Source organism: Phalacrocorax carbo, chromosome 8 (genome assembly GCF_963921805.1).
Source record: "Phalacrocorax carbo chromosome 8, bPhaCar2.1, whole genome shotgun sequence".
NCBI lineage: Eukaryota > Metazoa > Chordata > Aves > Suliformes > Phalacrocoracidae > Phalacrocorax > Phalacrocorax carbo.
Genome location: NC_087520.1, coordinates 11,133,120 through 11,156,228, shown reverse-complemented (window position 1 = coordinate 11,156,228; position 23,109 = coordinate 11,133,120). Strand labels below are relative to the sequence as shown.

General features: G+C 48.2%; 1 protein-coding gene across 1 annotated transcript; it reads left to right on the top strand.

Moving 5' to 3' along the window:
• The first annotated feature begins 14,471 nt into the window (after positions 1-14,471).
• On the top strand, positions 14,472-20,648 carry MSX2 (msh homeobox 2). Its single transcript, XM_064458696.1, has 2 exons — positions 14,472-15,173; positions 18,830-20,648. Exons 1-2 carry the CDS (start codon positions 14,819-14,821, stop codon positions 19,252-19,254), a joined length of 780 nt encoding a protein of 259 aa, XP_064314766.1. The 5' UTR covers positions 14,472-14,818; the 3' UTR covers positions 19,255-20,648.
• Positions 20,649-23,109: the final 2,461 nt, after the last annotated feature.

The window sequence follows — 23,109 nt, the reverse complement described above, 5'->3', positions numbered from 1 at the left end:
GCTACACAGCAGTATTCCCCAAACATACTTGAAAAGTGACAGCCACGCAAAATTAACCAGAACATGACGGATTAATGGAGGCTGCAGAGAGTACAGTGGGGTCATTCAGCTGCTGAAAACATTTCACAACAACAGTTTGTGAAACGACTGGCTGGTTCCTGAAAAAAAAGTTGAAAAGTCTAAAACCATAACCAGAAGGCTATGAGAAATGGGGAAATTCACACCGGAAATACACACTAGAAAAATGGTTGGCTTGGTTACTACTTATTTATTGGTTTGTTTGTCAGGGTTTGTTTTTTTTTTTCATTTCGGAGTATTTTATTCATTCATGGTCCTTCAATTTCAGCTTGTAAATATCCAAATAGCCAAAGCAACTCCTTGAATTTAAGATATTTTTGTACCATTTGCAGATTGAAAGTTAGGATCTCTCAGACTACCTTATAGTGCTAGAGAAAGATTTTTCAGAATTAGGAACCCAGAGCAGTTTTCAGGAGTGAATCATACTCTAATTTTTGCAGATTTCTGGGAAAGACAACAATCTACTCCTGAAAATCCAGTGTGGCCCCATCTCCATTTTATTTCAGGACTTAATCTGTGTAAATCTGAGTTTACTGACATGTAACAAAGTTCAAAGGACTAAAGAAATAAACTGAATCTGAGTATTTCTGTTGTCAGAGCTGACAGTGGATTAATTAAAGAGCCATATTCAGTCCCATGCTTTACTCATTCCTTTAATAGCCGAGAGATTGTTGTGTTAGAAAAGGGTGTAATAAGGACATATTGTCCTAGACATTGTGTTTCCTAACATTTCGTTAACTGGACACATTTTTGTGGGTTAATAACCTCGCTTGTTTTCTGATGCTTTCTTTCAATTGCAAAAGCAGCTGAGAGGAAAAAAATGCAAAGAAAGACTAGAATAAAAGCCAAGAAAACCTTCTGTGGAAGTGTAGGTGTTTGGACATGATAGCCTTTTGGCAACTTCAGATGTTGGTTGTTTTTTTTTTTCTAGGTGTTTAAAGAAAAGCAATTACCTCTGTGATGACACTTAATATGCCAAGATTCAGCCTTGAGCAATTTTTTATGGCTGTGTTATAAACTCCAGAAACTACAGAGTACACTGGATCCACTGAAAGATGTTTCAGTGTAGCAGTTCTGACAGGAAAACTGTGGTTACACCGGCATCTGAAAATTCTTGAAAAAAAGACAAATAAGCAAGGGAAAAACAGTGGTTTAAGGGGATAAAAAGGCTGCATCATTGGCTAGAGAGGTATAATAAATGGGCCGATATTCTTTGCCTTTCTGAAGCTTATCTTTAAATTTTGAAGCAGATTTTACCCTCTTTGTGTTTGTTTCTTTGAAGAGCAAACATGACCTTCACCGAGGGCATGAAAGGAGAAAGAGCAGGGGGTGCTGATATAGGGTTGTGCCTTCAGGTCTGCAGACCCTGGGCGATAGTTCCATACACAGCAGCCTTTTATTCCTGTTCCTGTGCTCAGGTTCAGGTTCGGGCTTTTACACCCAGTCCCCAAGTCTGCAACATGAACAACTCCTCGAGAAGACACTGACCATTGCAGGGCTGGACCCCAAATTAGTTCTGGCTAAGAGGCCATTGGAAAAATACAAGAGGCTTGTGCTTCCTTAACTCCAGGGATGTCTGGGATGAGTTTCATTACAGGCACAAGCTGCTGGCTGAGGTGATACCCAGCAGCAGTTGGGAGAGGGCCTTTTGGAAAGCAGGAACGACCCAGACATAAGCCCCAGCTACTGCCACTTCTGTTTTCGGGGACTCCTGGTGCTTTGACTGTGGCTGTAAGGGCAGCGATGGATTCCTGGTGTAAATTAGGCGAAACTCAGAATTAAACAGTATGAGATCATGAGGTGGCATCCTTTATAATTGATATATGGCATCAGGAGGTTTTTTTATATTAATGAATTAATTAACAGGAATAATAGTTCTAGACGGCAAATAGAAAAGCAAATAAATGTGCAAGGGCCAGAAGCACAGGAGATACTGGGGGCTTTTATTGTATTCTGGCACTTACCCTCTCCTGGGTTGTAAACCAGAGAAGGGGAATCATTGTGCAAAATCTGGGTTAGAGTAGAAATTCCTTCATCCATCCAGTCATGACCCTGACTTTCCCATGTATGTTCCCTGCACGTCTTGATCAATATTTTCTCTGGTATTTCAGTAACTGTAAACTGTCATTCCAAGAACCCACAAGTTACAACATTAAATAATGTTTTCAGATATGCTTATGTTGTTTATTTTAAGGATATGTCTAAATGTATCCTTCTAATTGCTTCATGGAAAAACAAGTTTACTTTATGGTTTGAGGGTGTAAGACTGGGTATCATATTACTCTTGTATTTGTCTAAGAGTGACTATTCAAATGGTTGTGATAAGCTACCGACCCTGAAGAGCTACAATTAGATGTTTCCAGAAGCTTGTGCCCTGTCAGTCAGCACACAGTGCTACAGATTTTGTAAAAACGTTGCACTGAGCTACTTGGAAAGTTTCAAGATGAAATATTTGTTAAAATAACGCCCCTTTACCCAGCATCAAAATACCAGGTTTTGTATTTGGTTGGGGTTTTTTTTCCCAAACTTTTTGGATATTTTAATCTCACTTTTTAGAGTTTAGAAATGTGTTGGAAAGTCATGTTTGATACTTCAAAAAAAGTAAAAAAGCAGAGTGCATGTTAAATTTTGTGTGTGAATCCATCTTTATAACGAAAGTGATGGAAAATCTTATTTTTAAAGGAGAACAGACTCAATGAAGTGAATAGTCATACAGGTACTGACTGACTTTGTTGTTAAAAGAAATGCAAAATCCAAAATGAAAACTTATTTTCAGCATTTCCAGAATTTGAAAAAGAAAGAAGTATCTCTCCTTCCTAAAACCAGCCTGTTTCATAAAGGCACTGTCCCAGCAGTGCAAATGAAGATGCTTATTCAAAATTGCAAACAAAATCCAGGAAGATCCTTTTGGTGTTTGGTATAAAGCCATTATGCAGGTGATTAACCCATTAATTTTCAAATGTGTACATTGTCAAACATGACAAAGCAACCGAGAGGAGGATGAAAGCAAACTCGCCAATTACGATGTTGTACGAAGGAGTCAGCCCAGATTTAAGTGACAGATCTTTCTTTTCCCTTTAGGTTAATATTGCCTAAATTGCACCGAGCAATTTGCCACATATGATGCAAGTTAAATACCACTCCTGCAAACTCAGTGGAGAATTCTGCTGGCTCAAAACACTTACAAGTGGCAAAATTGAATCAACCAACTTCAATGGAAAAGCATATTTGACTGGATATTGCATTTCCTTTGACTTAAAATGCAAATTGCAACTAACTTAGACAGATCTATCTTTGGATGTGGGAAACGTGATTCAAAAGTCATTCAATCAAATGGAAGTCAGGGCTCCGCAGCTTAGTTTCTGTTTCAACCACTGATTTATAAGACTAAGGTTAGACAATAATATTTTTATGCTCTTGTCTTTGTGTTAACCAGCTTTTAATTTAAGACTGTGTAATTTTAGGAATGATTTGAGATCTCAGCAGCAGAGAATGTCTTCTATGCAGTTGGCATAAATACATGTATAGAGATAGATGGACACACCACGCACACTTTTAAAAAAATGTTTGGGATCAGATCTCAAGGGTTTGTATGCTATTGTTTGATTGACATGTAATTTAGACAATATAAAGAGAGTTTGTCTGGAGGTAACCAAAGAAACCCTGGCACTATCCATTTTTAACTCATCGGCTACCTTACACACATAGGTAACAAAACATTTTCAGAGAGCAGCAAATGATTTTCAACACTTCCCTCCAGAGGTATCAAACACACATTACTCTGGATATCCAGGGTAAAAGGTGTTATTGGCTTCTGATGTTCCCCTTTAAAAACAATTATGGTTCTCCTTTTTAACTGATTATCAGATTTTTTCAGATCTCCATTTTACCAGGCCAGAAACTTCAGTGGAACAACAACAGCCTAAAAACTATACACATTTTCTCTTATGCTATTACTAACACCTGCACTCAAGAAAACAGAACTTCAATCATCACTTTTTTTTTTTTCTTTTCCTGTTTTTTTTTCTTGTAACAAGACATTCATTTTGCTTGGGCAGTGGAAGTGAAAAAGTTACTGTCATTTGCATTTGTACTTTTTTCATTCCTGGCACCACAGAACCTGGGAGGTGGTGGTGGGAATTTTAATTATATAAGATAATTCTTTTAATTGGAAAACCTAATATCCCCCTGTTTATACTTTCTTACATTCTTGATTTCAAAAAAGAAAGATGCTGTTTATTTGTTTTACAAAATCCAAATTTGGCCTGAACAAGCCCATAAAAGAGCCAGTTAATAAAATTACTCAGTATTTATGCTTCTCCCTAAAGATTATACAGAGCTAGCAGGAGAATACACACATGAAGGAGTGTTTGTCTCCCTCAAATCCAGCACTGGATGATCTCATGTTTCTCTTGTCTTTTTTATATTGTGTTGGAAACCCTTACCCAAAAAAAAAAAAAAGTAAAAAAAAAAGGAGACGAGGGTTGATTTGCCTTTGTGATGGAGACACATACTCTGTGGTGATTAGAAAATTCTGTTCTTCCCTAATCTCTGTAGGTTCTGTGCTCGTGTCATCCCTCTGCCTCCAACAGTGGACAACCTACACCACTCATATGCTACATATAAGCCAGCCTATAGCCCAGTAGAAGGACTGAAGAAAAATTGTTGGAGGGAAAAGAAGTGGAATTGGGTCTGAAGACTTGAAAGAAACCTTTCTGCTCCTTGCATTGTGAAGCAGGCTGTTCAGCGGAAGTTAGAGCAACCTAGCATGAGCTACGAAACCAGGCTGTACTGAGGGCAGGAGGAGGCAAAGAGGGCAGATGTTTCTCTTGGGAGCAGAAGGCGAGATGGGAGCTCACAGCCTCTCCTTTCACACCTGGGCAGCACTCCAGCATCTGCTGAATCAAGCCCAGGGCTGGAGGCAGTGTTTAAAGCCAGTGTGGGGGCAACAGAGGTGAGTGGGGAGACAGCCTGCTCCCTGGCCATGGGCTGCTTGGAAGACATCCTGAGTGCTAGGGAGAGAGGGTGAAACTGACCTTCTTCCAGGTGTGGCTGCTGCTCCTTGTGCCATCCCATTCCTCCTTCTCCCTTGCCCACCTTGCGGGCACGTAGCCAGGCTGAGGAAAGGCGGCCGTAAAGCCACAGCACACCTCTGCGCACAGGACCATGCTGCAGTCAAAGGTGGTCGGAGCAGAACATGTGCCAGTCGTATACCATTTCCAACAACATCCTGGGGTCACTGACAGTGATCTGAGGGAAGAGGCAGCAGATGCCACTTTATACAAGCATTATTGCATGTGGGCACTTACTACCTTATTCTAATCTGCTTTTCTTCCCATGCCAAGGCCAATGCAAAACCAGGAATGTGCCCTTTGATTTTTTTAGGACCCTTTGGCCCCTGCAGCACAAGCTATGCCTGAAGTGATGTTCTGCATTTGAATCCAAGCACCAGTGGGAATGATGAAGGTAAATTGAGGACACCTATGCCCTGTGATTTGCTCTGTGCTGTTTGTAGCCTGCAGAAGCTGCTTTTCTTGGCATTCACCACCTTGAAAGAACACTTTGCATTTTGCTGCAAAATGATCTGCAGAAGGAAAGTACACACACACACCAAAATCTGATTTTACATGCTAGCCTTTCTGCTAGTAAAGAAAAGCAAAGGGGTAATCGCTAACAATAGTGTTACACTTGCAACAAATAGTTGCTACAGAGAAAAGCTTCTAGTGTTTCCCAGAAGGCATCAGCAACTTTCATATTTATTGAGTATAATCTGCCTTTTGCATTATCCTCTTTGAATTCTACCACACCAATAATAACTCTAATCGTACCATTACAATTACCTCCAAGGTTTCCTGCCAGTTTCTCCTTTATTATTAACTGGTAGGTGTTCACAGCAAGGCATTTTCCCTCTTTTCCCGTAATCTTGGATATACTTAATCTTGACCTATTTGAAACATGACCAAAGAAATCAAAATCTTACTGAATAAACCAACAGTTTATACTTGTGAATGATGTATTTGCACACAGAAAAAAAATTATTTAACTCATAAATGGAAGTGCAAAGGGTACTTTATCTTTCTGTTGTCTATGTTAGCGTAGAGATGTGTTGCAAATTTAGCTGGTACTGGTCATGCTCCAGTAGATCTGCTGGGAATTTTGGATCATGTAAAACCTTTGTTAACATATTAGACCTTGGGCTGATTAGGGCAGTTGTAACTGAAGTGGGGTTAGGTCATAACAAGGTTGGCTTTGTTGGACCTACACCAATAATGATGGAGAAGCAGAGCCAATACTATCACTGCAGACCAAGGCTGACTAAACTCTTCTGATTGTTGTTAGTTCAGGATTTATCACTCTGCAATGCAGAAAACTGTTAACATAATTTTAAGATTATTTTCTTGGCATACGTGGATCTGGCTTTCACTGTGCTGTGAAAAGCAGCAGCCCCCGCCCTCGCCCTCTCCTCCTCCCCCTATGCAGTGTATAGCTCTGGAATCCAAGCTGCTACAGATCCAAGTGCTGCCCAGGCTGTTATCTGTTGTGGGCCAAATGAAAATTCATTACTCAGATACTCCTGCATGCTGCAGCTCTGGTTGCTGTCTAAGTCTCTGTGTTGTGGCTGAGACCATCTGGAGTAAATCAAATGAAATAAAACCTCTATTAACTGAACCTTAAATATCCAGAGCTCACCATTATCACGGTCAAACACCCTGACATTGCAAAAATGTCTTTGCTTGGTACAAACCTCTGTTTCCCACGTTTCTTCACCATTGTCACTGCTGCTCAGGAAATCGAGACTGAGCTGTTTGTCTGCGTCCTGAAATATTTTGAACCACATTGTTATATAGCACGATTGTGGAAGCTGACCAATGCCAAGCCACTGACAAGATCAGGGTCCAGCTACAAACCAAATCCTGAAATACTGAGAGCATCTCTGAGCATAGTGGTCTTGTTAGCACCACATTGAAAAAAAAACGGTGTTGAAAAAAACAATTCGATTTGCTTGTAGAGTAACTGGGATTTTTGCAAATGAGGAACTGTGGGGAGCTACTATCCAAGGAACTTTCCAGTGGAACAAATTGGGATTGTGCAGTCAGAAGAAAATGCAGGCTTTTAATAAAAAGCATACAAAACCTGAGTCAGTCTGTTATACAAAGCAAAAATCCATATAACAATGTCCTGATGGCAAACCCTCTCTGAAAGTGCTCCCTCCCCACAATCTCTGCAAGCAGCCACCTTGAGTTGGACTTAAAGATTTTTTTACTTTCTTTTTTACCTTAGAGAGTAGAAATGGAGTTGTTTAAAATATATTTTGTAAGTGCATAGGCAAAGACAGTGCTTACATTGGAAAGGGGATTATTTTCCAGAGGGAAATTATGGAAACAAGACAGTCTGAGATATTTCTAACTACCCTAACTGAGCAGCAATAGAAAGAGGGAAAAAGCTACACTAACAAGGTCGAAGGACTGCAAACTGGATGAGTTAGTGACTCTTCTCTTCCCTGACTTCTGAGAGGCTGTGCAAAATAAAGCTGTAAAAAATTGTTGCATGGATTTGATTTCATCTTTTGCTAAATGAACATCCTTCCAACATCTGTTATATTCTAAAGAATGATTTGCTTTTCTTATTACAACTTTCCGTGCAAATATGTATATATGCACAAATAAAAACTGTTGCCCTTCTTAAAAAGTCTTGGAGCCGATACAATCTACAGAGGAATTAGGAGCATCCAAATAAATTTCCCACCCCTGCATAACCTTACCGGGACCCTCATGGAATTCTCTGCAGAGCTAATATCATCTCGAAATGCAATCAGAGCAGTAGCGAACCCCGTGAAACAACCCTGAATGTAATGAAAGAAAGGACAAGGAAAAAACACAACCCTGTAACCTTGGAGGGCTGGCTGGAATCTGGAGTGGAATGTGCTCGCTCCGGCGCTCGCTGCCCACCCCACTCACATCCCGCGCCCTGCGTGAGAAGTGCCGGGAACGAGGCGGACACGGCTGGGTGTAAAAAGCACGTTTGGGCTGAGGATTTTTAGCTCTTCTCCAGATTCCTGCGGGGCACCCCGTGGATTTGGCAGCGGCCAGCTGTGGGCTCAGCCCCGGCAGGAGCGGCCAGGGGCGGCAGGCGCGACACGCGAGGGCTCGGCGCGGCGTCACGCGTGCGGCAGCGCGGCGTGTCGGCGGCTGCGGGCACCGGGGAGCCCGGGCGGGAGCCGCCGCGCCCCGAGGCACCGGGCTGCCTCCCAGCCGCAGCCCCTCTCACCTCGGTCACCGGGCAGAACCAAACCGAGCCCCGAAACAGTTCACCGGCTTGCTGCAGTCCCCTGCCTCCGTTCGACCACGGAAGAATAAAAAAGGTCCTTAATCAGTATTCAATTAAATATTTCAATACTTTTTTGCTGGGGAAAAAAAAAATGCGATTAATGGAAATTTAAGTTCCCTTTAAAGAATGTTTGAGAAGTAAAGAAACCGGCCAGATGATCTTACAGAGTCGAGCACTCTCACAATCAATTTGTACCAAATGTAAGCCCGTGACTCAAAAACGATCTATTAATTGGTTTATTCTACCAGCCCGGATAATCAAAAAGAGATGGGCAGCTACGGGAGACAAACGGTACGTCGCAAAGCTGCCATCGTTCACAGGACTCGGGGTAAATTTGGAGAATAAAGACGGGAAGCTAAATAGGCAAAAATAACTGTCAACAGATAATTGTAATTCGAGGACTGCATCAAGCGTGGGACACGTCTCCGCACTGCGAATGTACTGCATAAATAATAAGATTTTTATGGGAGCGCCGTTTGAGCCGGGGATAATTCAGTCCGTTTCCTATCTCCCATCCCCTCTGTATGTCCTTGGCTGGTGGGGGGAAGCAGGCAAAACATCGAAAACGAATGTATATGAAAATTGACAAATAAAAGGAAAATGCGCTTATAAAAATAAACTCAGCTGCTTGTTTATATGGAGAGCTGGGTGTGCGTAGGCAGTCCCTGGGGATAATCGGGCGCTCGAATCTAAGTCAGCGCAGGAGCTTTTAGTTTATAACTATCCACACATTATTTTCCGCGCTGGCGTGAATCATGTTGATGCATTCATAACCCAGACAAGCAGAAAGGTGTGTGCGATAATTAAAATTCACTGCAGCAACTTCGATGGAAACCGTTTGCAAACGGAAAGACAGAGTCCGGGGAGGGGGGAAGTTTTGAGGTCATAGATCGTAATTTTTTCCCCTTTCTCTCCCACCTAAAGAAAAAAAAAAAAAAAAAGAAGAAGAAAAGAAAGATCCTCGCAGTCGCGGGGAGTTTGTGCCCCCGGGGCGCCGCTGACCCCGACAGGGCGGGGGCTTCGGACCGGCCCGTCCCTGCACTTGGCTGGGGCCAAACGCAAAAATATTTTGCCCACGCTATTTTTTCGATGGTGGATTCGGGGTGCCCCGGGAGGGCTGGGAGGGTCCCGGCTCGGAGCGGCACGGCGCCAGCAGGTGCCCGGGGTTTCTCTCCTTGGGGCCCAATCCTGCGCCCTCGGGAAGCAGCGCCGGCTTCACCAGCTTCGAGGGAAGCCGGGTCCGGCCCTGGTCTCCGGGGTCTCCTGAGGGAGCCCCGTCACTGCACACAGCAACTGGCACCCCCGGAATCCCGCCCTCGTAGCAGGCAGGGGCCGCGCATCGCCTCCGAAACCCAAGTCTCAGTCGATCCTCTTGATCGCGAGTTTTCTGCATGTAAATATAACCTCTCTAACAGCCCTTCCCTCCCCCGAAGCTTTGCCATGTGTTTATTTAAAAAGTTATTACCTCAGAAAAAAAAAAAAAGAAATCGTTTTCAGTCCTTAAGGGCAAAACTGTTAAGTGCTTTGAGCGGAAAGACATCTGATATCTCGCAACTATCCCCTACCTCTCGCCAAACAGAATAAATATCTGATCGTAAATGAAATACCTGCGTAGAGAGAGGGAGAGAACAACCCTCGGCGGGTGGGAAAGGAGGCGTTCGCATTATGCAATAATCACGGTTCATTGTACACTCGCTGTCTTAACGAGTGGATGACACCGGTGCGATAAGTAGGAGCCATTGTCGGGTGACACAGAGGACAATTATAACGCGTGATTGCACTTACTGCCCGTTTCCCGCAGCGAATATAGTGCAATGTGGCTTCATCGCGCCCACCTTCCCGGCGCACCGGGCTGGCAGAGCCCCCCGGCCCCCGCCGCCGGCCGCAGCCTGCCGGCACCCCGGGACGTGTGTGTGTGTGTGTGTGTGTGTGTCCCCGGGGTGGCCGGAGGATGCTCCGGGGAAGGGTTCCCCCTACAAGCCGCCCGGGAGCTGGCTCAGTAGCTCGCAGCCAAAAACGGCTTCAGAAACAGAGCCCAAAAGGCTCAAGGGGAGGATCTAGATCGAAGCGTCGGTAACCAGACCTGATCCCTCGGAAGCTCTGATGTTCACCTCGTTTTAATTCCTTTCTAGCGTCTGGAGATAAATGCATAATATCTATTATTACAACGCCTTTCTCTTGGCTCCAGGTCTCATCTGGAGCAGGGCGAAAAGTCTCTCCCATCACATATTACCTCGGAACACGCCTCATTTCGAGGTACGGCTTAAACCTGATGCTCGCTCTGATCCATTTTCCTGCCTTTCTTTCTACTCAAATCTGGAGCCTTCTCTTCCTTTCTTAAAGGACTTCCACAGGTTACCCTCACGGCGGCTCGTTAAAAAATCGCCTCTCTTTAGAAAACGGCGTATTAACCAGATCGATGACAAAAGGAGGGGGAAATGCTTGTGGGGTTGTCCTTCCCGGAGAACAAACGCGTTCCCCACCGCCCGCGGGCGTTTTGTCCCCGCAGGTAATCTGTGAAGGACACGGGCTGGTGCTTTGCGTGGTCCGGGGATACAGAGCATCATTCGTGTGGTAACCAGAATGGTTTCCCTCCTGATTTACACCGATGGGACACCAAGTCATCGGCACCAGCTATCACAGACTAACTATGCTGTGGCATTTCGTGGTGGGGATGCTGCCCCCGGCCCGACGGGCACGGCAGCGGGGATGCTGTGGCAGCTCCTGCCCGTCGCCTCCCTCCGCCCCCAGGACAGGGAAGGCGAGGCGGGGGTGGGCCGAGGGGCAGCCCGGACCCCGAGGGGGTAGAGGGGGAGGCGGGGGTGGGCCGAGGGGCAGCCCGGAGCCCTACGGGGGAGAGAGGGAGGCGGGAGGCGGAGCTGGCCGGGACAGGCCGTCGCTACTACTGCTGCTGGAGCCGGTCAAACTGCACAGCCACTTCCCCCAGGAGCTTCCCTTTCATCTCCCCGCTCCTGGCGCCTGCAAAACAGCCTCAGTTTGTCTGCAATATCTCTCCTCCCCCTGCGCTCACTGCCTCCCGTCCCACTCCAGCTGAGAGCCCCAGGACCGGGGCGCCCGGAGCCCGGTCCGCTCACGGGGGCTGATGCTGCCGCAGGCGGGGGGGGGGAGGCAGAGGGGCAAGGCGGGGTTAGGGGCTTTCTGGGCATCCTTGGGATGCGGTCGTGCTCCAGGCGGCGGCTTGGACTCGGGGAGCACACGGGCGTGGGGCTGGGAAACAGCCCCAGGGAGGGGCCGCCCCGACAGCTGGGGGGCTCCCAGCCAGCCCCGACGCCCGAGCCCCCGGGGCTGCCCTTCCCAGGAGCGGGGTCTCACCGGGGACACGAGGGGGGAGCCCGGCACAGGGGAAAGGCCCGGGACTCACGTCGGTTCTCCGGGCCGGGAGAATTCCCTGCTGGTCTGAGGCTGGGTGGCTGCTCTGAGATCCCGGGTAAGGGCAAAGCCTTAATTCCCCTAAATTTCTCCAAACTCCGTCTCGGAGAGGTTTCTGCCCCGGCATTCAGTGCCGTGTGGGGCTTCATTTTCCTATGTTTAGCTGATAGAAGGGCGATGAAGGAGGGGAGGAGTGGGGGAGGAGAGAAACCTCCAAGTCCAGGCTTTAGACAGAAAATTCTCCAATCTTGTGATGGACCAGCATTGAAGAGGGCAGACGACATGACCAAACCCCGCCATGCTTTGCTATCCCAGAGGCCCCTGTGGCACCCAAAAGCCAGCCAAACCGGGCTGGGTGAGCCAACTTCTGCTCCGTCCTTCACAATGCCGAGAGGAGCTTATCCCTTGGTCCCCCTCCTTCCTCCAGCCTCCCAAAGGATGACAGCGCAGAGAAGCCTCCCCAAACCCACAGGGATGGCATGTGACCCTGCACACCCGGGCCGCAGCCAGGCAGTCAGGGAGAGGATCTGCACCCAAGGGACGTGATCGGTGTCACCATGACCTGCCCTCCTGCGAGCTCTCCTTCCCCAGGCGCCCTTCCAGCGGGCATTGACTTTGGGAGCAGGGTATAACGTATCTGTAGCATTTTCAGCAGCCCCACAATGGCTTGCCACGGGCGGTGCATTGTTCTTGACACACATGCATTGTTCCTGCATGTCCATCAATTCTCATTTACTTGTCACGGTGCAGGAAGCATGGAGAAGGGAAAGGAAAGGGGGGGGAGGAGAGGGGGGGAAGAAGAGGGACAAACTCAACCCCACTGCAGCAGGAGAATGTGCAAGGTCGGGGATGTCTGACTGCAGTCCTGCATCTCTCTGTGAGTGTCTCCCAGCAAAGATATGAGCTGTCTGGCCAAAGAGAAGTGATGAATTCCAGCAAGAGAAGCTGGAGAGGCATCAGTTTGTGGAATCAACTATTATTTTCACCACTGGAGAAAACCCCGAGTCAGGGCTGTGTTGCCCGAAACGTTGCAGTCTGCCTTAGTCAGGTTAGTTGCGCTGAGGCAGTGAAAGACATCACCTTTCTTTGCAGATCTGGCCTGGCTTTAATCCTTAACCCATCGAGGGCTGCAGTAACACTGCTAGCAATAAGTAATGAGTGTGCAAACCCTACTATCAACCCCACTGATGAATGAGTGGGGTTTTGTAACACGGCTTCTGGTACATGTCCTCCCACATACCTTCCCACAGCGCAATCTCATGCCCCGGTCCCAATTTGCCATAAGTGGCACTAGGTGAGATGCTATCAGGGCTGGGGTGGCTCGGATACTTGTTGGCTGACCGGGGTGGTGTTGGATGACCAGGGCTGTAAGGGGTCTGGGGACCCCTGGGCCCAGCACAGCACACTCAGGATGCCATCCTCGAGATGCTCTCCAGCTTGGCCTGGGCAAAGGAGCACAGCCTGAAGAAAATCCTTACCAGACCAGTTCCTCTCCCAGAATCAGATCCCGAACTGCCCTCTAGGAAAAGGTATAATCACCCATGCTGCGGAGGGAGTGGGAAGTCATGATTTGCATTAGCAGGACTGGGGACTTCCAAGACTGCTACAGGGGCTGGCAGGAAAGTCAGGACTCCAAATCGAGCACAAGGGCTAGTGAAATCCTGCACGTTTTGTGAAAGGGATATCACCAAAACGGCACAGTGAGCAGAGCCCTGCAGCTGCCCAGGACAGAGCCCACAGCTCCATCTGAGCCGCCCCTGAAGTCAGGGCATGGGGCGAGGGGCTGCACCGCACAGCCCCCAGACCTGGGCAGAGGCACTGACGCCTTCCCAGAGTATTTTGGGTTTTAGAGCCTCAGTTATAAATAACACCGAAACGACTCCCAGACTCTGCATTTCCTGGACGTTAAAAAAAAAAAAAAAAAAAAACAGAGAAAGTTGCGGGCACAGCATGAAGTAGCGCCTGGTGTAAGATTAAAATAATTATGAAAAGAACAATATGTATTTGCTTTTATCCGCGCAGTAATTAGAAACACTTTTTAAAGGATACTCTTTATTCATACCACTAGTAGGAAGTCGAAAAGTGAGAGAAACGCTTTCAGAGTACTGGTTTGATATGCCTCTTAATTGAGGTCTGCGTGCCCCTAATTTATTAAAGTTCATCTATTCATCACGTGTGTAATTGACGCTGGAAAAAAAAATAATAATTACAGATCTAGCCTCTACAGAGTGGTTTTGCCCGACTTGGGTCCTGATGCCGAGGAAACGCAAACAAAAACCGCCTTTTCGGATAAAAAATGAGCGGCGTGGAAGAGGCGCCCGAATTTCTCCGCGGGGGGTGCCGTTCGCTGAGCGAGGGTCCCGCACCCCGCAACCCCCTGGAAAAGCGCCTCGTTTCTAGGGGACCGGGCCGGGCACAGCCGGGGCCGGGAGGGCCGGCGGGGAGGGGGCCGCGCCGGTACCCGACGGGGCGGCGGGGGGGGAGGGGGCCGGGGGGGCCGGGAGGAGCCGGGCCGGCGGCGAGAGGAGGCAGAGCCGCGATCTTCTGAAGTTTCCTCTTCGCCTAATCATCAGCCTTAATTACCCCGGCGGCTTTTTTTTTTTTTTTTTCCCCTTGCTTTGGTATGATTATAGCCCTGGACGGCTCCTTAATAGCACGGCTCCGCTGGCTGCCCGTGTCATTAACTCCTAATTCATTTCGGAGGGGACGGGGGGAGGGGGAACACCCCAAACAAAATAAGCCCCGGGAAAAAAAAAAAAAAAAAGAAGGGTTTCTACCCGCCCTCCCGCTCCCGAGCCAATGGCATGAGTCACCCCGCGACGTCAGGCCCCAGCGCGGGCTCTGATTGGCCCGCGGGGCGTTTACTCGGCTTCCCCAAGGAGGAAAGCGCCGGGAGCCCCCAGAGGGGGAAAAAGGGGGGCGGCCCCGCAGCGCCTCACTCCCGCAGTCCCCGCGCAGGGCCGGGCAGAGGCGCAGCGCAGCTCCCCGGGCGGCCCCGCTCCAGCCTCCCTCCGCACCCGCGATGGCTTCTCCTTCCAAGGCGAAGGAGGTTTTCTCCTCCGACGAGGAGGGCCCGGCGGCCGGCGCCGAGGAGCACCACAAAGTCAAGGTGTCCAGCTTGCCGTTCAGCGTGGAAGCCCTCATGTCCGACAAGAAACCCCCCAAAGAGCTGCCGCCGGCCGCGGCGGGGGGCAGCGCCGACGGGGCGGCCGTGGGCACCTCCAGGAACCTGCTGCTGCCGGGCCACGGTTCCCGGGACGCGCACAGCCCCCCCGGGGCGCTTACAAAAACCTTCGACACCGCTTCGGTCAAATCGGAGAACTCGGAGGACGGCACGTCCTGGATCCAAGAGGCCGGGAGATATTCCCCTCCGCCAAGTGAGTGCCCGGGGAAGGGGCGGCGGGAGGGAGGGAGGGAGGGAGGGAGGGCTCCGCTCGGCCCCGGGCTGCGCTGCCCCCCGGGCGCCCCGATGCACAGGACCACGCTAGGTATATACATACGTCTATTTTATATATGTATTTATATCTACGTGTGTGCGGGTTTTATGTGCACGTTACATGTTTTGCATATATGTTATCTTTCTATATTTATACAGTTATGTATTTATATATGTGATTGTACGTACGTATATAAATATATAACGCTTTTAAAACCATCGAAAGGCCGGGAGCTACCGCGGACCAGCTCCCTTTCCCGACACACGGTTCAGCAGCTGCCACTTCGTCCATTTCTCTCATCCCGTTGCAACGAGAACTAGAACTGCTCCCCGTTTCCTTCCCCCTCACACCAAGCTTTGCAAAGCAATCTCCTCGCTCGGAAATTCCCGGGAATTGTCCCTTCCAGCCCTACGCGCTTTCTGCCGCCTCTCCGGGCGCGGTGTGTGCTTCTCTCTCCCTCGGTCACGCAGCCTGTCGCAGCTTCCGAGCGGGGCCTGACCTCAGCCCCTGCGCTCCCCGCCGACCCCGTCCCCTCCGCCTTAGGGACGCGCCGCGTCCGGAGGTGACAGGTCACTTCTTAAACCCTTTTGCTGTTCGAGCCGCGCTCCCGTGTCTGCGCTGAATTGCAGCTCGCGTTCGGTGACATCCCTTTTAAAAAAAAAAATATCAATTGCTTTTAAAAATATAAAAAGCCCCAAAAGTTCCTTCAGGAAAAGGGGAAAAACGAAACGAAAGGCGGCGGTGAGAGCGTTTCTGCCTTCCCATCGCCAGGAGCCTTGGCGGCTATACACCTGTACCGGCAGATCGAGCCACTCTCCTCCATGCATCCCTGACTGCCCGATGTAAATTAAATCCTCTGCTTTATTTAAGTTAATGACTTCACAGGCGCGAACTATTGAGCTGGACAGTCGCAGGTTTTGCTTCTTTAATATTGCAAGAAGGAAGTTTAGTGCTCTTACAGCTCCTCGAGTTTTGGGGCCAATCATTTCGATTCGGCTCTCAGCCGCTTCCTTTGCAATAACTCCGAATTAATTTGATTTCCAACATCCCGGGAAGAAAGCAGCCCGCCCGTGTCATTCCCTGCGCAGCTCCCGTGTGCGATTTTTGTGTACCCGCAAGTAGGCTGGAAAAGCGTGAAAAGAAGCGTGTGCTCCTACCCAGATCCCCTCGTCTAACATTGCCCTAAACCCCAGACTTAGACAAGGCCTAACCTTCTCCTGGTGCATTTTTTTTCTTCTTCGAAATTCCTCCTCTTTCTCTATTAAAATCGACGGTCCGTGAGATCTGCAAAATAGTTTTGTAAAGGACTTCAATAGCTAGGGAGTTCAGGTCCGGTGATTTCAGCGTGATTTGGGGCAAAAAATGATGATCAGGGAAGGGAAAGTCCTTCGGCCTCGATCATCTTCCTGATTTCCCCCTTCCCTGGCTCTCGGCCCGCTCGGAGCTGGCGTGACGGCAAGAGGCGACGACCGGTTCTCCCACAAGGGCCCGTCTGTCCTTGGAGGGTTTTGACATCAGCAGTAGCTCCACGATTTATTACTATTATTATTATTATTACTAATATTACGGGTGGGATATGCTGGGGAAAGTGCTGTAGAAGTTAGATTTTGGGCAACACAGAGCTGGAACCATCTCCAAGTGATTATTTTTGTCCGACATGGGCCAGAAAACGGAGGATAAACAGAAAAAAAAACAGCAAAACAAATCGCTGCAGCGGGTGCTTGAGGAGTGGCACGGGATAAACGCAATTACAGGGTCTGCGGTGGCGACGGTCCCTGCTTCTTATCAGAGTTTGGCAGTCACTTGGGGGATGGTGAGGGAAGAAGCCCGTGAACGTTTGGGTGTGTTCCAGGGGAAATATTTGTCCGGGGTTTAATGTTAAAGCATGTTTTTGCTGTTTCCCCCGTGCGCAGCAGAAGTCGGGACGGGTCGGGCGAACCCGAGAGCCGGGGAAGGCGCTGGGACGGGGAGCGATCCCCGGAGCGACGGTCGCCCTTGTAACCCCATCCCTCCTGGAAGAAGCCCCCGGTTAGCTGGGTTTTTGGAGAGCTTCACTCTGAGGAAAGGAATAGCTTGCGTTTAAAAAGAAAGAGTGGAAGAAAGGGGTGACCTGTAGTGAATTCAGTGTCGATTTAGTGTAGCTTTAATCTAGTGTAGTTTTAGGAGTGAACCAAATGTCACAGTGAGCACGTTAATTATTAAAATGTCCCCGTGTGATCATAAGACGGTATTGACAAGTTGTCGTCTAAGAGGACTTTATTTTTCATGTTCAGTATCTAGAAGAAGAGTAAGATGAGAAAATTAACTTTTTCTGCTGTAGCTGTTTTCTCCCTCCCCTTTCTGAACTTTTGGACACTCTCCTCGTGGGATTTTTTTTTAATTGCATGACTTTCACTTAATCAGCCTCGTAGTCTAATTTATTTTTAAAAATAAAAGAGGAAAGTGAAAGGGGTTCAGAAAACACGACGTGCAAACACTGACAAGGGTTTGAACCAGTCACTACAGCATGTATAAAATTTAGCAGCCTCTTAAGAGCAGACTGTGTGTCATTTTCTGTGTCAAGCTGGGGAGCCAGGGTGGCTTGCTGTATACCCCGGGAGTGATCCGAAACACAGCCGAATTGCTAAGCTTTTCAAGTCAGCCACACGCTTTTTAATTATTCGTTAGATTGCAAAATTATTAGTGAAATGCGAAATGAATCTGGAGACAAGTCAGCAATGTGCCACCCCGGACACACGCCTAACCTGGTTGGGGTTATAAGGCAAGCAAAAAAGGTGGTCGATTTCCTGACTAGTATTGGCTACAGATGCTACAATTTTGTGTTGGTTTGGTTTTGTTTTCTTTTTCTTAATCGGCAAATGTCACAAAAGCTAAACGTAGAATGAAAAATGCACTGCTTTCTTCTGTTTGTTTTTTTTTATTTGACACTTGTTGAAAAAACAGAAGATATTTCTTGAAAAGTTGTTAAGCAAAGGTAGAACTTGCTCTTGATTACAAGAGGAGAAAAAATAGCGAGAAAAATGCCCAGTTATCAAAACCACAAAAATTATTAGACTCACTTCTTCAGCTGCCGGAAAAAACGATAGGGTTGCCTTGTTGCTCTTGGTGGAGAAATCCTGGAGCGGGGCTGGGTTGGGCTTGTCTGTTGCACCACTGTCCTTTTGTGAATCTCCTGCTTTTGCGTGCATGTTTGTCTTGTGCTTTGTTGGAGTTAACCCTCCAGTTCTGCAGCTACCAAGACAGCTGTTCTGTGTGCTCTAGACCCATGTGATGTGACTCCTAAAGCGATCTGCTGTGTGTGTGTATCTGTGAATCCTCTGTGCCCTGTTTGCCTACAAGCTGTCCTTTTGAAACCACCAAGCAAAAATTTTACTTCCCGGGACATCTGCTGAAGTCCTGTGAACATAACTTTGGCCAGAAAGGGATTTCCAGAGCCACTTTTAAAAGAATACCCTCTCTGAGGGTATCACCTGGTGGGACTCTCCCTTCAGATACACCTGCTGCTCTTCCCACCCCAGCCCTCAACCGCAGCACATCTTTCCAGAGCACCCAGGTCTCCCTGCTTTTGTGATAACCAGCCTTTCCCTTCCTTGCAGGACACCTGAGCCCCACTGCCTGTACCCTGAGGAAGCACAAGACGAATAGGAAGCCCCGAACCCCATTCACCACTTCCCAGCTGCTGGCTCTGGAGCGCAAGTTCCGCCAGAAGCAGTATCTGTCCATCGCCGAGAGAGCCGAATTCTCCAGCTCCCTCAACCTCACAGAGACCCAGGTCAAAATCTGGTTCCAGAATCGGAGGGCCAAGGCCAAGAGACTTCAGGAGGCTGAGCTAGAGAAGCTCAAAATGGCAGCAAAGCCCATGTTGCCATCGGGGTTCAGCCTCCCTTTCCCCATCAACTCTCCCATCCAGGCTGCCTCACTGTATGGAACATCCTACCCTTTTCACAGACCTGTGCTTCCTATCCCGCCTGTTGGACTCTATGCTACTCCCGTTGGATATAGCATGTACCACTTATCCTAAGATCAGAAAGACAAAGTGACAGCGAGACAGACTTCCTGGTGGATCATGTCCAACCCCGAGAAGGCAGTACCCCAACCAGTACTGGCCGTTCTTTCTGCACGCTTCTATCTGCCATCCTGAGTGTACGGGAGTTTGCGTTAGCAAAGCAAGGCATCCTGTATGCTACGGTTGGGTGTCTTCTGAGAGTGCTCTGAGCGCTGAGCCTGATCCTCAAAGAAAAAAAAATATGCAAAAACAAACAAAAAAAGCAAAAACATCTGAGCAAATGTAGGGTTTTTTATACAGTGCACATAAAACTAGAATAAAAAGGAACTGGTGAAAAAGCAATCTCATCTTATGGAGGCAGAGAGTTCCCGATGCCTCCCTGATGGGGCCCAACATGTGTTTAAAGTAAGAGGGGTTCATGCTCTAAACCCACACTTTCAAGTGTCATCGCTTAATATGGGGACAGGGGGGAGGGAAATAAAAAGGTATAATCAAGGTTTTGTTGTTTGGGTTTTTTGTTGTTGTTGTTGGGTTTTTGTTTTTTTTTTAAAGAATGCGGAGCCCTTAGCTAGAGACACCGTGTAAATAGAAACTAGACCCAGTAGAGTCTGAGTGAAGTTCGAAGCCAGCAAGTTCCTGCATTTCTGGGGGTAGGGAAAATTTTTGCATCCAAACCTCGACAGATCCTTGCAACAAGATGAGCATCAGGGCCCCTAAACGAAGGCCAACAGCCTTATCCACTATTGGCTCCTGTAATGCCTTTACCTGTATAAATAGCTTCAGCGTTCCTTAAGCACTGTGAGGGGATGTAAAGTGCAAGGCAGGGTTGTTAGGCAGTCTGGTCTTTATCTCTTCCTATTGGCATGCTTAGAAATTTTTGGCTATTGCCAGGTAATCTTGGCTCTGCGCTGCTGTTTGAAAACCAGGAGAAAGGGAAGGAAGCTTTCTGGGGAAAGAAGATGTGGGTTGTTTCCACAGTGGTGGTGAGCAAAGGATTGTTGAACACTTCTGGGAGATGTTTGGGGCTTTTTATTAGTATTTGCAACAGTCTATTAAATAGAAGAACCCCCAGAGTCTTCCTCTCCTTCCCTTGCAAAGGATGCCAATGTGAGTGACTCATGCTTCAAGCCCTTCTTAAGAGAGATCCAGGTATCACAAACAACCAACCCTACTAGTAGGACGGTGGGGTGCCAAGAGACTGCGTAACCTGTCTGTCCCTGTGGGAGCTCCCCAAGCGCTGGCAATATCTTCCCCAGGCTTCTCCTTATAACTATTGTATTTTGTGTATTATTCTTGCTAAACTTTGTGAGAAAATTACTCCAAAGGCTGTGCAGCACTGAAGGCAGAGCTTCTCCTGGATTTATTTTCTTAGCATGTTGTTGTGGAAGAAAGAAAGAAAGACAGACACACACACACACACAAAAAAAGCAGAAAAAACGTTAAAAAGAAAAAAAAGCCACGAGTTCTCGCTGGTTTTGGTTTGTTTTGACCCAGGCACTGTTGCCACCTGGGACCCACTATAGATGAACTTCCCCTCTCCCTTCCCCTCACCCCCAATCTTCTTCCATTATAGGAAAGTCCCTTTGAAAGGGATGCCTTGTACAATTTTATATATTTTATTGAAGATTTATTATTTCTTATCTCTTATTTCAAATTAAATTAAAAAAGAAAAAACATGTTTAATCGCGTGTGGGTCTGTGAGTGTTTTGAGTTCTTTAAAGGTAACTTCTCTCCGTGTGTGTTTTGTACCGCTGGGTCAAGTTCAAAGGAATGTTTGGGTTGCCTTTATGATTATTTCCCCTTTCTGAATTTGAATTAAAGCCAAATTTGCAGCACATGAAGGTGAATTGCAAGTCAACAATTCAAAGTCGAAAGCCAAACCTTTTATGAGGTTTCCTTGTTTTTAACAACTGCTTTTAGGCGCCTCTGTTCTTTACAACATCGTACTCTGGTGATGTTTCCATCACTTTTCTTAGCTCGCGTGCCCTTCTCTTTTGCTCAGGACTCTCCCTCCGACTCGCCTTCCCACTGACCTCAAATCCATGCTTTAGTGGGAGACTAGTCTCGACCCCGTAGTAGGTCGGGGTAGTTTTGTACAGGTAAGACCTGGCGGGGACCCTGCGGTACTTCAGTACAGTTGCATTTCAGGGCTCCCAGGTGCTGCTGCCAGCCCGTCCCACAGTTTTCGGGGCAGCCTGGCCCAAGGGATGCGCCCATGCCCTGCCCGGAGAGCAGATGCTGGACCACCACCCCGGGCCTTTCTGGCCAGAGCGGGCTAGGGTTTGCTCGGATAAGAGGGTGCCCGGGAGGTAGTTTACCATGTCATGCAGGAGACCTACGCTGGCCCAAAGTACGTTTTGTTGTAGGAGGCTGGTTCGGATGAGGAGCGACCTCTGGGATCCCAGTTGGAGAAAGAGGTGTATTTGCCTCTGTTCAAACTGCCGGGCGGTTTAACTCGGCCACGCTGCGGTGCGTGGAGCAGCGGTTTCCCCGGCTCCGGCGCTCGTCCCAGCCTGGCGGCCCCCAGGGCGGAGCGCTCCCCCCGCACCCGCCGCTGGGCACCCCCTCGGCAGCGCTCCCCGGCGGGCAGAGGCGGGGGGCGCCGCCCCCCAGCCCTCCCGAGCGGGCCGGGAGAGCGGCGCTCAGCACCCTGCCGGGCCGGGCCGCGGGAGCACGAACGTGGCAGGGGAGTGAAAACACCTCCCGACCCGGCTGCGAGGAGTGGGCTGAGGGCTGGCGTAGGGGCTCGGAGAGCTCAGGGCTTGGCGGATCCGGCCCTGCTTACCCCTCCTCCCGACTCCAAAAAAACCCCTGTTAACCTTCCCGCTTCGCAACTGTAGGGAACAAAGCTGGGGGAATTTAATCTCCATGCAGACTTTTCAAATTAGCATTTACTGCCGCATAAAAACCGGAGACAGCCGCTTCTTTCTCGTGCTCCCTCTCTCTGAAGAAAAAAATCCCCCTAACTCCAGGGCAGGGTGAAGCCCCCCTCGCCCCGTCCTTCTCCGTCCAATTGTCCCGAGTGCTTTCTTAGCTGTGCTGGGCCGGTTATAAATAAACCAGCGGTATTTTTCAACCTTCAGTATAAATCAGCTGTGTCAGGGATTACAGCTAAATCTTTTCGCTGGAAATTCTTTGAGCGCAGGAGCTTTGTGTGTGTTATGATAGATCCTTAAATGGATACAGATTTATTGCAGAACACAAGGGTGTTGAAGGAAAAGCTTCCAAATCTCGGGTACAACCTCTGCTATGGGAAAGGCAGGACGGATCCGTGACACCTTCCCCGAGCTTGCGGATGGCATGACAATTCACCCTGCGCCCATCATTAACTTGTTCCAATTAAAGCCTTCAGAAAGGCCGAGTTAATTGAGTATTATATTTTATTAGGAGGGAGGTGTCAAGCTTTACTCATGAGACTTCATCGTCGGCCTAATGGGAGCTGCCCCGCAGGCAGATCTGTAACTGAATAAATTACAGCAAGGCAGGGAAATCAGAATGCTGCCATTAAAAGCGATGCACTTACTGAAATTCCTCCTCCGCTTTCGCAAGAGGCTGTGGAGGTGTGGCTTTAATTAGTTATTTTAATGCAAAGTTAAATTGTTCCCAAAGTATTTTCTGACACAAAGCAGATGCGATGATTAGAAGTTGAGTGAGACTGAAAGGAGTTGGCATCTGTTCCAGGTACATCTATATATTTTAAATTTCCAATAGAAAGTGAAAAATAATTAGAGCAATAAATAATAAACATTAAAAACAACGCGATAAATTATCCCGATCCTTAAAATCCCGACTTGCTGAACGGCGGCTCAGGCCAGCCGGGCACAGCCCAGCTCTCCCGGGACCTTAATTCACAAGGTATGGATTTGTTGA